General features: G+C 42.5%; 1 protein-coding gene across 1 annotated transcript; it reads left to right on the top strand.

Annotated features, from left to right (window-relative positions):
- The first annotated feature begins 10,326 nt into the window (after positions 1 to 10,326).
- On the top strand, positions 10,327 to 11,282 carry LOC109376442 (non-secretory ribonuclease-like). Its single transcript, XM_019632363.1, has 2 exons — positions 10,327 to 10,407; positions 10,627 to 11,282. Exon 2 carries the CDS (start codon positions 10,632 to 10,634, stop codon positions 11,118 to 11,120), a length of 489 nt encoding a protein of 162 aa, XP_019487908.1. The 5' UTR covers positions 10,327 to 10,407; positions 10,627 to 10,631; the 3' UTR covers positions 11,121 to 11,282.
- The last annotated feature ends 3,260 nt before the right edge of the window (positions 11,283 to 14,542 follow it).

The raw sequence follows: 14,542 nt of genomic DNA, 5'->3' as shown, positions 1-14,542 counted from the left end.
TTTAAATCAATCTAGCTTTTTCACTGTTCTTCTCCTTCGAAACAATAGCTTGATAATAGTATCTGAAATTGCGTTCTGGGTAGAGCTAAGTTGTATTATGACACTCTATGACTTAGGTTCTCTGAGATTCCCCCTTTGATAAAAACACTACAAATAGCACCAGATTAACAGATATTATCCATGAATTCTTTGAAGTGATTAGGAAGTCCCAGGACCACATCATCCTCAGAACAAAACAAAACAAAACAAAACAAAACAAAAAACAAACTCATCTTAAAGTATTACATTTGGTCCTGGTTTGTGTAAATATCCCACTTCTCAAAGAGCACAAGAGGAGGAAGGCTTTTAATGTCTGGATTTGAGGTGGGTGGGGGGTGGGGAGGAGAAGAATGGAATTTCTTTTTCTTTTTATCATTTATTTTATAGCCATTATTTAAATCATGGCCAGGTGGAATTCCAGATATTTCTGACGACTTCTATCCCAGAGTTCTGAAATGAATGTGGTATCTCACTTTGAAGAGCTTGGGATACTTCAGTCCCATATGCCAGAGATATCTAGATTTCCACTAGAGAGCTACACAAGAATTTAAGCAAAAAAGAGGCTGGTGTTAAGCAAGGGAATTCTAAAATGATTACCTGGAAAAACAAACAAACTGGGTAGGTTGGGGGAGGAAAATAAAACATTGTGGGAAGGAGGCCCTGCCAGGAGTGGGGGCTGCACTCCTCTACTTTCCCTGGGCTCAGACCAAGGCTGCCACTGCACTGGCCCGCAGGGGGCGCTGTGCCACCTGGATCCGGAGGGCCAAGAGGGGATCAGAACCTTTTCACCTGATTCTTCTTAGCAAGCAAGGCTGAACTGGGCTGAATCTTTCCAAAGACTGCTACAGTTACTGAGAACACAGCATGGTAATAAACATAGAGGATATAATGGGCATAAAAGTGTCTAGCTTAACAAAAGTCAAGGTTTCTGATCCTGTAGTGGCTAAAAGGTTCCAAAGCCCTTGGTCAATTCACCAGTTACCTTGAAATGTCTAACCTATAGTAAGTAGACCCCAAAGAGGAAGGTATGATGGGCCTGCCAAGTGGCTCAGTTGGTTAAGAGTTAGCTTAAGAGCGCAAGCTCTGAGCAACAGGGCCGCCGGTTCAATTCCCAAGTGACACTGCGCCCAAGCTGAGCTGCCAATAGGTGGCAGGATGGCTCAGCTGGTGAGAGCATGTGCTCCTAACAAGGCTGCCTGTTCAATGGTGGGCTATGCACTCCCGCAACTAAGACTGAACTCGGAACCTTGAGCTGAGCTGCCGCCTGGATTGTTCAGTGGTTACAGCATGCGCTCTTAACAACAAGATTGCTGGTTTGATTCCCACATGGGATGGTGGCTACGCCCACCCACAACTAAGACTGAACACAGCACCTTGAGCTTAGAGGGCATGAGCTGCCAACAGGCAGCCAGATGGTGACTGGCGCCCTCACAATGAAGGTTGAAGAACAACAACTTGGCTGGGTCCCTTCCCTAATTCCCCAAAATTATTCCCCTCCCCCAATTCCCCAATAAAATTTTGAGAAAAAAAAAGAGTTGGCTTGGGAGTGCGAGCTCTGAGCAGCAGGGCTGCCGGTTCGGATCCCATATGGGCCAGTGACTCTGCACCCTCTACAGCTAAGATGGTGAACAACAGCTCGACCTGGAGCTGGGCTGCAGTGAATCGCCTGTGATGGCAGAGGCTGCAGTGGGTCTGCAGTGGGTCTGCAGTGGGCTGATATAAGCTACCGTGAGCTCAAGCAGGGCAAAACCCACTGGTCCAGAGAGTTTGGATGATCAGAAATTCTTAGAAACCAGGATCCCATCAATAGGTTGTGTGTTTTTTTTTGCGAGGGGTCCCCAAAAGTCCCCCAGTAAGACTTGATCAGGATTCAAAATATATTGATATTTTGCCAAGAAACAAAGAGATGTTTCCTTAACATGATAAAAGTATCTAGATCTAGATGACTAGTGGGTGTGCCAAATCTAATCATTTGTGGCAGTTATCTTTAGTGCTTTGTAATCGATCACACAAGTTTACTATGAAGAAGGGTGGGAAGGAGCATCAAACTCTCAGGCCTGTCAATGATCTTAAACAGATTGCCAAGTAGGACTAATTTCATGTTTACCATTTCACATCTAGAGTGTTTACAAGCATCACACAGAGTGCCTAAGACATCACTATAAACATGAGGAAAAAAACGTGCAGTTTGGTCCCTGTCTGTCACAAGCTTACAAATGGAGGTCAGCAAGTCACCTCATCCTTCTGCGTCTCATCTCTAAATTGAAGGTCATAGACTAAAGATCTCTTTCAACTCTGTCATTCTCTGTCTTTCACTCCCTAATTACACATTATTATGTGTATGATCCTGTGTGTGATTGTGTGTGTGTGTGTGTGCGCACATGTGCGCGCACGTAGTGGTTTATATATGTTCAGGTAAGGAGAAATATTTTGTTTGCAAATTGGGTTCCCATTTGAGAATTGTTAACCCAATGAAGTTTAATTTTTCTTAAAAGCAGTTGTTAGTGAATTTAGGTAAAAAAAATTTTAATTAAGTTTTTTTTTTTTTTAAGTTTACAGCAGAGGATAGTTTATTAGGGTAGAAAGTAACAGCTCTCAAAACGAGAGGGGGTCCCGACTGGGTTGCCCCCAAATTAATCATTTTTATGTAAAGATTGCATTGGCTTTGTTTCCACAGTTAAAATTGACTATTTTCATTATGGGAGAAGCTCCCTGAGACTTGGGTCTCTATTTCAGTCAAGCAAGGGAAGAAATCAGTACATATGCCTTCCTAGAACACCAAAGTCAACTAGGTTGGGGAACCTGCTAATGAAGGTGGTGAGTGGTGTACATAGTCAATTAACAAGTTGTCAGGCAAGTAGATTTCATATGTTTTGATGGACTTCAAAGGCCTTTTGTCTAAGTAGGCAACAGCTGACCAATCTCTGGCAAGAAACTGAGTTGAGATCTAATAACTAGATTTCAACATCTTTTAACTTCTAGCGGCTTTATAATTGGCCAAGAAAAGAGGTACTACCTCTTTCTGAACTTTACTATGCTCAGTTATTTTTGTCTAATTCACACAACAATTCTAACAAGTTTGTGTGAATATTTACAGATTTCACAATTTTATGTGTTCATGGCCCTGCCTAATTGACTATTGCGCTTACAATGTCCAATCCTCTGGGATGCTCCAAGTGGCTGAGTAGTATGTTTAGGACCTCATTACTCATAAGTAGCAGAGCTCTGGTTCACATCAATATCCTTTATCAGACCTTAACTTTCTGAAGAGGGTATGTGGTAGGAAGCAGGAAAAGAAAAGAGTTAGAAATTTATTCTCCATTAAAACACTCCTCTTTATATGAGGAGAAAGGTGCTTTTGTAGTGTGAGACTAACCTATTCCTCGGGAGACAACCAAGAAGAAAAAGCACATTATCTAAAATTAGCAGTTGTGATTGGGTGCTGTTAGTGGACAATATATAGCTTAGCCAACAAAAATTTATATGAGGAAATTTAGTTTAAGGTAACTCTATTTGTTTATCTTAAAATGTATTTTAATAAATTGAACATGAAAGAGTGTATTTACAGAAAGATGGTGACTCACCATGAAGGTAGAAATATATGTGGTGTTGCTGATTTCCTTTTTTGTCAGAGATGGAAGAAGAACAGATGCAGTAAAGTTAAGATATGAAAGTAGAGAGGGAGAGATGTCACAAAGAGTTTTCAAAAATGAGTTAAATGAAACCCAGGAAAATTTACAAATTCTTATCAGTGATAGAAACTGGTGTCAACAACCTTATAAGCAGGAAAAAAAATGTCAACCCCAAAACTGGACTGAAAACATTTTATTTTCTCATTGGAAAACAACAACAACATTAAAAATAGTACCCTACAATATCATATTTAGAAATATAGCTCAGAGAAGTGGAATGTGGGCATTGGGAATGAGTCCTAGGGAGCCTGTGATAATTGGGTCTTGGCTGCTCAAAAGAGATTGAGCACCAGAAGAACATCTATCATGGAGGACAGTGTAAAACTACCACAGGAGCACACGTTTAAGAAAGTCGGCTCTGTAGTTAGTATAGAGCTGGGAGTTGGGACAAAAAGATAACAAAGATTTAGCCCCCTTCTCTCAGGAACTTTCAGTCCAATGGTTCTGGTACCAGACAGGAACGATAGCAGATGTAAGGTGGGAAAAGCAGTGCAGAGAGCTGTGACCCACTGGAGAATGGTCCAAGTACAACAGCAGGGTGGGGAATATTGGTTGTTTGGGGACAGGCTAGTCTTCATTTCCTCTTTTGGGAGCCATCTTCCAATCGTCTTTGGAAAACTAACTTTCCACCCTGCCCTAGTCTGGTTTGTGTGGACTGGCTCTACCACAGCTCCCATGAGCTAATTAGTGTTTGTATCTCATTTCTCAGAACACAATGGTTGCTTCTGGGATGGGCACTTGGCCCAATTAGAGACATTTACTATGAATATTAGGGGATGAAGGCAGGTGCTATTTTCTGCTGGACTTAATCCTGAGAGTATGTAAGTTCTCGAGTTGCCGCAGCCATCTTACACATATATGAGGATGTCTGCCCAGTAGTGGAACTATGATGGAAGGAAGAAAAACATAAAAAACTGGGTTCTGTTTTCATCATCTCAGTTCCGATAAGCTTCTCATTAAGCCATAACTATTCCTTATTGCTTAGAATGGTTTAACCATATATTCAGGTCCTTAGGACATCAGAAAGACCAAGTACTTGGAGGGAAAGGGGCTTGAGTGGCTTTAAGTGACAGAAAGAAGATTATAGTGAATTTTACATTAGAAAGCCAGGTGATGATCTTTATTCATTTCTGCAAGGGTAGCATTTTTAAGTAAAATAGTCAAAGTAGGTGTCCTTGAAAAAATGACTTGTAAGCAAAGGCTTAGAGAAAATGAGGAAGTTAGCATGCACATAAGGGTGGGGCGGGGCTGGGGTAGCGTTGAGATGGGGATATGCCTGGTGTCTTCAAGGAATGGCAAAGAAGCCAGGAAACTAAAGAAGACTGAAGTGGGGGGCTTTTTCTGAAAAGTAACAGGTTTGGGAAGCTAGATCATGTAAGAACACATGAGCTTTGGTAAAGATTTTAACTTTTACTTAAAATGAAATGAAGAAACTCTAGAGAGTTTTGAGTAGAGTTGCATGATCTGAGTTATGTTTTAAAAGGATTATTCTTGGGCTGGCTAAGTGGCGCATTGGTTAAGAGCTGGCTTGGGATGCCAGCTCTGAGCAGCAGGGCCACTGATTCGGATGCCATGTGAGGGCCAGTGACACTCCGCCCTCTCTACAGCTAAGATGGTGAACAACAGCTCAACCTGGAGCTGAGCTGCCGTGAGTCACCTGCGACAGTGTAGGCTGCAGCCACTACTGCAGTGGGCTGCTGTAAGCTACTATGAGTGGCTGGCAGCTAGCGTGAGCAGCCGGCAGCCGATGTGAGCTGCCAGGAGCCACTGTGAGAGGCCGTCCAGTGGCCTATCTGCCTCATCAGGGAAGAGCGCAATGATAATACCAACATGGGCCACTGAAGTGACATTCTCCACAACTAGGCTGAAGAACAAAAGGACAGCAACTTGTCTGTTCCCCTTCCCCGATTCTTCAACACTGTTCCTCTCCCCCAATTCCCCAATAAAATCTTTAAAAAAATAATAAAAAAATAAAAGGATCATTCTGGCTACTCTTGAGTAGTAGGGTCAAGGGTGGAAGCAGGCAGCCCAGTAATCCCAGTGAGAAGTGATGGGGGTAGCTGTGAAGTCAGTGAGAGGTAGTCAGATTCTGCATGTGTTGCGAAGGTAGAATCAACAGACTTCGCTGACAGGTTGGATGTGGGCTGTAAAAGAAAGGAAAATTATTCAAGAATTGGATAAGATAGAGTTGCCCTAGGCGGAGATGAGGAACATTGAGGGAGGAGCAGGTTGGGGGAAGTGTAGGAGACATGACTAGCATTTCCACTGGGAACGTGTTAGATATCATAAACTTATTAATAAGACACCCAAGTCAAACAAACAAACATTTGTCACATGGTTGGTGACTAGCAGAACTGTGAGTCAAAATCTGATTTGTCTTCTTAAGCCCATGCACAACCAACCTTGTCCTTCTTAAGGAAAGAATGTGAGGCAAGTAGGAGGCTGAGATGGAGTAAGGGATGATGCACCATGCGGGAAAATATCCTGGCTTTGGAGGAAGAACATACCTTGACAATGTAAGAGGCCAAGGATCCCTTCAAAGGAAAAATACCATATACCAAAAATATCAGCAGTGATGACTATTGTTGAGAAATAAGTAGATCTGCACAAACTGAGAAATTCAGGAAAGCAGCTTGTAGACCTGGCCAAACCCAACTGTTTATCTCAGGGTTTTCTAGACATCAGGAATCCTTGACCACAGTTACATCTCACCTGTACTGTTAATTAATATTATCCATTTTATCAACTCATGCTTTTACCAACTTGATCCTAAGCAATAATATACATGAAATTATGGATCGATGTGCTAATTACTTACATAACACATGACAATGAACACTTTTAAATACTTATCTGCGTACCTTCAATCATCTCATTTTCCACCTGCTGTACAGATTTTATAATTTGTACACTGTTATGTCTAGAGCTGTAACTTGAAAAATACTACCTTGAAAACATTTTCACAGAAGAATAAAGGACCCAAGGACAGTAGAAAATGAAGCCCAAGGTGAAAGATATGGCAATAGTCATAAAATTCTATACAAAAGAGAGACTAAATCATGCAGGTATGTATTCTCATTATGAAAGAGTGCTGTAATTGTTTGTTCAGACAATTAGTTCCTCAAATTTACCACTGAACTGATGAAAGGTGTAATTCTTGTGATCACCTATTTCTCTTTGCTCTGATTTCATGAGTAAAGCAAGATGTTCAAAGGTGAATTTCCTCTCTTTCGTTTTGGGGAAGGGTCCCTGAAAAACAGGCAGCTGCCAATATGAATTCCTGTCCACCTAAGCAGGACTTGTTCAAAAAGGATGAAACCCTGAGTTCTAGTCCTAAGGCCTTCGTCTTTGAGAGTAAGGAAAATAAACAAGCATGTTCTGTCTCATCATAAACATCACAGAGGGGTTAGAGCATAACTAGGTGCCATATTGACACCTTGATGAGCAGAATCGGTATCTCTATTAAAATAATTTTTACCTTGTACAGTGTTCTATGCTGTATATTTTACATACATATACATATTCCATATTAAATTCTTCTTACAAAGCTGTTATGTATGTATCATTGTTATCAGTAGCTTGCAGATTAGAAGACAGAAGCATAGAGAGGAATAGTAACTGACCGTCTCTTAGAGTAAAAGTTTCAAATAGAGAGTTATGACTGGAAACCGGACAAGCTATTCAAAATCTACACTGTTCATCACTGTACCACAAAACTTATATTATCACTTTATTTACAAAGATTCCAACCTACATATGTGATTAATAAATTTCCTGTGAGCCCTGAGATCTCAGGGTTAATGCCTCCATGTGCTAAATATGCAATGGGTCAATTTTACTTGAACACAATCTTCCCATTTTTTAGGAAAACTCTTTGTATCATCCCTCTTCAGACATACCTGTCCATAATTCTGTCTGAGTTTTCTTTCTCCCCTCTCCACAGAGGGAAAGAACTTCTTATAATTGAGAAAAAGAAGAAATGCTCATTCTTTTCCTGTGACATTCCAGAAACTTGATCACAGAGGTCAAGTTGTGCTGTTGTTCAATGGACTTCAGAGGAGATATGTAGGAGCTCCTATACAAAATTTAGAAGGCAGAATTGGGGCCACCCTGCTGACTCCAAAAGACCAGGGAGAGCCCAGCATACCACATGTCTTTGAAACTTAGGCATAGTTGAATCTCACTCCATTCACTGAAGTTCACTTACCCTGCATCATGTTATTATGACAGTCCTTCCAGCAGTACCAGCAAGCAGTGTGTATTGTTGTTCCCATACACAGCTCCTGCATTAGGAAAGCCATGTGCAGGAAGGCACTGACAGTTAGCATGTCCCTATCAGCAGGTTAAGGGCAGACATTGCAAGAGTACCCTGGGCTGAAGAAATTGCAAGCGTTCACTATCATATTTTTGCACATGGGCCCTTGTTAAAGGAGACATTGACAAACGCTGAGGCCAATGTTCTCAATGTGGTTTTCACCACAAGTGCAGAAGTCTTTTCCTGGGACAATATCTTACAATGTTTCTAGATTTCAAAACGTGACTTAATAATACTTGGGCATAATTCTGGCTGCTCCTCTCAGTGGAAGTACAGAGCAGGTCTAGAAATGGGCACTAAATTGGTCTGCAAGGGAGGTTGTGCTAATGAAAAAACAGAAAGAGCCCATGAGAAGTTTATTTTGTTTATGAAAGACAAAATTACACCCAAGTTACAGTGTGTTTTAATTAACATGGTTGTAGAGTTATTCCTGCTTTACATAAAGAAGTCTTCTCCAACAAAATCTTAAATATCAAACTATTGGGTTGTCGAAAAAGTCATGACGTATCTTTTCTATGTTTTTCGTTGCAAAAATGCATCATAACTTTTCCGACAACCCAATAGATCATTTGCCCTAGCTTAGAGGCAAAGAAGGGTAGTTGACAAAGCATAGAGGAAATCTAAGGAGGAAACGATCAGAAAAATCCTAGAAGGCGCGCTCTGAATACAATTTTAAAGTAAAAGCATGGTTTGAACCTGGGCAGGGTTTATGGGAGTCACTTCTCAGGACACTTGTAACATGCCTGATAGGTCATGAACACATTGTCTGCAGGAGCCAGGCAGATGCCATCACTGAGTGAACAGACAGGACCTGAATCTGTAGAGAGAAGTAAAGTGAGTGGAGACCCCTGAACTATTGCCTCTTCAACAGAGTCAGTAGCTACTTAGTTCTAACTGATCCCTTATGACAATGGAGACTCAGTGCGCCACTTAACATTTCCCGATTTTTAAAAATGAGATAGGAATGTAATTTTTGTGCGAATGATCCCAATTTCAAAAGTTAACATCCAAAACCCAATATTACAAGTAAAACTGCATATGCTGACAGAATAGTTTTTTGGCCAGATAACACGTCCTGTGACTGCAGTGTATCTTCTTTACCTCATATATCAGACACTTGACTATAGGTCTTTCTACTCACTGTGTCTGTGAGCAACACAGAGGAGTGACACTACATCTAATTCATTTTTATGTCCTCATCACCTATAAAAATGATTGCCACAAAACAGACACTTAAAAAAAAACTTGTTTCATGATAAAAGATATTGATGAATTTCAGCAGGAACAGAATTTTAAGGCAAAGTGCTATTATCTCTGCACTGGGTCCTCACCAGGTCACCACTGTGTCTGTGTTGACATAAGAACATCAACGGTAAAATTATTGTATTTCCAGATGACAAGAATATAGAAAGGTAGTGAAAAATGATCCAAATTATTTTGGTTGGAAACTTATATGTTACCATTTAAGGGTCTAATCCAGTTTTCAAACATAGAATGTGGACTAAAAATTTAATAATTTAACATCTCTTAGTTTGAGGACTGCCCACTGGGATATCTGTCCCCGACAAGCACAGTTATCTTTAAATGACGCCACATGTTGATTCTGTAGCAGATCTTACAGAAAGACTTTCCTCTGGATGTTTTCAAGTTATGCACCTTCCCAAAAAAAGAAGGAAAAATCAAGCCAGTGTTAAAACAAGTGAAAGTGAATCCAATCTAAAAGGAGCAAGTAAAAAAACCTCAAAGATACATAAGAAATCACTATGTACCTTCAGGATTTTGAGCAACAAGAAACTCAGAGCTCAGGTGTGCAGCGCAGGGAAATGATGAAATGAAGAAGGTTTGGGTGAGAGAAAACCAGGGAGCTCAAACAAATGAAGGGAACCTGGATCCCTCCTGTGCAGACAGCCCTCTTGGCTCTATTTGTTCCAAGAACTGGGCCTGACTTTCTGTACTTCGGTTCCTCAGTGCCTGCCCCAAGTTAAGTTATAAACTCTAGGGCCATTCTGCAGCCAGTGTGCAGTTTTCATCAATGGAGACTAGATGCATTGGCTGAGATCTGCCTTCACGGGATGCCTGCAATTAGAGTTGTACCACAGAAGCAGCAGAGGTCTGTCGTTGGGTATGTGATGATCAGCAAATGACAAAAAAAAAACAAACACTCATTGCAAAAGTGGGTCACATGCCAATTTGTGGGTGACTTCCCATCTTAAACTCAGGCCCCTCTTGGTTCTGCCAGCCCCACCCACAGGGCATGCTCTATATATCCAGTCCCCAGGCCTGGCGAGACCAGCTGACCCTGAATCCCCACTGGATGACCAACAGGATCTGTGCTCACAGCAGCCACAACACAGAGACTGGGTAAGACAATGAGCCCCTGGAGCTGGGAGGGGAGATACTGTGATGGGACAACTACTGAGGGAAGGCTAAGCTGAGGTTAATGCCCAGTACTTGACAGACTTGGAGGAGCTGAGGGAAAAGGAAATAGAACCTCAGTGACTGCAGGGGGCCCTGCGGGGTGAGAGATGAGGTGGTGTGTCACTACTGGCCTGGATGCAGGAGATTCTTCTCTTTTTACAGGAAACATGGTTCCAAGACAGCGGGATTTCCGGCTCTGTCTCTTTCTGCTGCTGGGGCTCTTGGGGATGGTAATCTCCTTCCATGGAGCACCCAGTAATTACACCCCGGCTCAGTGGTTTGAATTTCAGCACATAAATATGAGCAGCAATCGTTGCACCATCGCAATGCAGGCAATTAACTTTTATTATCTTCCTGCTAAAGGGAACTGCAAACCAAAAAATACTTTCCTCCATACAACTTTAGCTGCTGTAGCTCATGTTTGTACCACCCAAAACGTAACCTGCCCTACAACCCACGCTACAAATTGTCATAATAGCTCAATTCCAGTGGCTGTAACCAACTGCGACATCACGAGGTACTCACCAAGTTATATGAACTGCAGCTACCATCCAAGCAGCGCACAGAAGATCTACATTGTTGCCTGTGACTGCAGAACTAATAAAGACAATCCTAGATACACGCAGGTTCCAGTTCACTTGGATTGGCTCATCTAAACTCTGGGTCAGCACTTTGTGCCAAGCCCCACAGCCACAGCCAAGGTCACATCCCACCATATGCCCTGGATAGCAGCATCAGTCCTCATCTCCAGCCTCCCAAACCCCCTTTAAGCCTTGCTTAGCTGAAGCTCCTGTTCTCCTACAATAAACTTCTTTGCAGAATCACCTACAAGTCTCTGTGTCTGTTTGGGCCCCTCTGCTGTCATGTACACAGCCTGGTCTAGAGAATTTGTCCTTCCCTTAATATGAGATTTGAGGGAAATAGAGAGACATGAGAATAAGGGGTTCCTGGTAAAATTAAGTGACACAGACTTTTCCCTCTCTCTGCCTCAGGTTGAAACCTGAGAATTCAACTGATATCTGAGTATTTCCACCCCAAGAGGTAAATGGTCCCAGTTAAATAAATGGGAAGCAAATGTCTTTGATCCTGTCTTATTAATGAATTATAAATTTTATTATACATGTGAATTTCTATTGTAAAAAAAAAAAAGAAAAGAAAAGAAAAGAAAAATATGCCATAGGTGATGAGCCCCAAAAAAGAAAAAGAAAATTTGGGCCTTAGAGATGTTTTCCTGTAAATGAGTATGTGAAGTCTGCCGATATTAGTGGTTACACTAAGGCTGGATCCAGGGTTTGAGTCTATGAGAAAGGAGATCAGTTGTTCAGGTGTATATGGGCAGGTTCCAGCAGTGCCTGGAGCACGTGGGATCTTTCCTGGCCATGTCTATGACCAGGAGAATGGGGCAGCTGGTCATGTGGTGCTGGAAAGGCAGGGAGGAGACAAGAACCTGGGATCTCATCAGAGTGAGGCAGCTCTTGCCCATTCTGACCTCCACAGCTATCTCCAAGGGGGAGTCAGTGGCTCATTGGCACTCAGGTCAGGAAGGGGCACAGGCTCCAAGATTCGAGAATTGCAGAGCCACAGAAAAAAAGGGCTGGTAATGCAATCCCCTGCCCCATTTAAATTACAAGACTACACCCATAATCAATGATGAACAGGAAGTGAAAGCCCATTGCTAACTGTTGTCAGGAGCAGCGTTCAAGTGATGGTTTGGGTGACAGAGTGTCTGACACAGGCATGTCAGCAAACACTACCTCTCTAGGATTCCTGATGTCCTTTTTTCAGCTCCTCTTCCAGGCCCAAAAGTGTAGCAATTTCCATCCCTCCCGCATCCCTTATGGTTAGAAATTCTTCCTCTGTAGTACTTCGGACAGTAGCTACATGCCAGCGACTCCTCTAGAGAAGTCATTGGGGTTTTGCTCCTCCAGGTGGGTTTGTTGACTCAAAGAATTGCATGGGGACACTGGGTTTGGGAAATTCCTGGGCTCCACAGAATCCACTGAGATGAGCTAGCTCTTCCAATAGCCTTGGAGTAAGAGACAAGGAGGCAGGAGCCACCTGGCCTATGAAGAGCTATGCAGTGAACGCTCCTGGCCTCAGTTACCAGATAATATGTCTCTTCCCAGACATGGACACAGCATCTCCAATATCATACGATAGAGCGATCGATCACTCACCCACCTGCCAAGCTCCCTCTGCCTCGTGTCCTCATCTCCTACACCATCATTCACTCATTCATTCATTCATTCATTCATCCAGCAGCTATCTATTGAGCAGATACTGTGTTGCAGACACACTTCTAAGGTGGTCACGACACTAAGTGAACAAGGGCAGGTTCCTGCCCTATGGTGCCTTTTTACCAGGAAGACAATAAAAGTATACAATTCTTTTTCCAGGTGATGTGTCAGGAGACAGATTACAGAGATCAACGCAAGGCAGAAGGTCTACATGAGTTCATCAAGTTGATTCTGAAAAGTGGGGCCAGGAAGGGCCCAATAGGGGAATGAATTCTGAACATGAGCAGAAGAAACTGGTCATGCAGAGACCAGGAAGAGACTCATCTCACCATGAGAGAGGAGGGGAGAGAGAGGGAGAGAGAGTGAGTGAGAGAAAGAGAGAGAGAGAGTTCAAAGGGCCTGACTTGAGTATAGACGGGGCATTTTAGAAAGATAAAAGTTAAACTAGCAGAACAAGTGCATTATAACCATGGACATTAATGATAAGGTTAAGGAGGGTCAGATGCTTCATACCTGTGCAGACACAGGTAAGGAGTAATTTCTTATGGGGTACAAATGGAGCATGTTAAACACTAGATAATGTGACCAAGGTCAGTCTAGCTGCTGTGTTGAAAGTGAAGATTTGAGAGACAGGAGTGGAATTGATGCTAACAGTCAGGAGCTCCCAGTGTCCAGGCCAAATACTAGAGGCTTGAACGAGGGTAATCATAATAGAGCAGAAAAGAAGATGCAGATTTAGGAAATGTTTTCAAGGTTGCAACATCAGGCCTTAACGACAAATTAAAAGTGGAAGAAGAGTGAAACAGAGGAGGCTTCCCATCTCAGTAAAGCGCAGTCATTCTCTGTCTGGAACCCCATCCCAAAGCCCTCCCCATGGCCATGCCCTACCTCCTGCCCCACCATGCCTTCCCCACCTTCTTGCCAATCCCATGTTCCTCCTCTTCCCTGGTCCTACAAGAGCCAGCTGGGGACTGTGCTGAGGTCAGAGAGATCTGATGGCCCTAGAGCTCAGAGGCAGCTCTTCCCTGCCAAGCAGGTGGATGATTCAAAGCAGAGCAAGGCAGGCCCTGTGCTCAGAGATGAAGAATTCGACACTTGGCTCACACCAATCTGAGCAATAGACATCAGAGATCTTCTGGTTGCACTGAACCCAAGTTTAGCACCTTCATGATCACTGTCACAGAAGTTAACTGTTCACGTCAGCATATTCTGAGGACACATTCTTTTGAGTGCATTGTATTCTGAAGCCTCTATTACTGACTTTATAAAATGCTCAGAATGCTACCACCTCCTCAAAGAATCTTGGGGGAGTAAATGCAGTTAATGGTTGTATCACACTCCGTAAAGACCAACATGAAGTGAAAAGGCAGCTCGCATTGCTATTGTTTTCACTTTGTTTTATGTTTTAACATCAGGAACATTGCAGGACACCTGCCTCTGTGGACACAGCACGGGTTGGTCTGGATTAATCTTCAGATCAGGGAGAGGTCAGGTCAGAGGACACTAAAGGAGATAAATCCAAGCTAATCATTGTGACTCTGTTTTGCCTGATATTGAGAGAGTAGGAACTGTGTTTCCATTTCAATTCCATAATGCAATGAGGTAATGAGTAGGAAAGAGACCACAGAAATTCTGTTCCCAACCCTAGTTCAAGCTATCTATGAAAAATAGCCTTTTTCCTGATCTAAAATTTATTTAGGTTAATAAATTTCCCTCTTGAAATGCACATAGAAATATGGCCGATTTAACTGTCACTTGTGTCTCAGGCCTGAGTTATAATAATCCCATAAAAAGATTAATGCCTATTTCAACATTCCCAGCATTTCAAAGGTATATTGGAT

This window comes from Hipposideros armiger, unplaced genomic scaffold (assembly GCF_001890085.2).
Source record: "Hipposideros armiger isolate ML-2016 unplaced genomic scaffold, ASM189008v1 scaffold_1132, whole genome shotgun sequence".
Lineage (NCBI taxonomy): Eukaryota > Metazoa > Chordata > Mammalia > Chiroptera > Hipposideridae > Hipposideros > Hipposideros armiger.
This window is presented reverse-complemented; position numbering and strand designations above follow the sequence as displayed.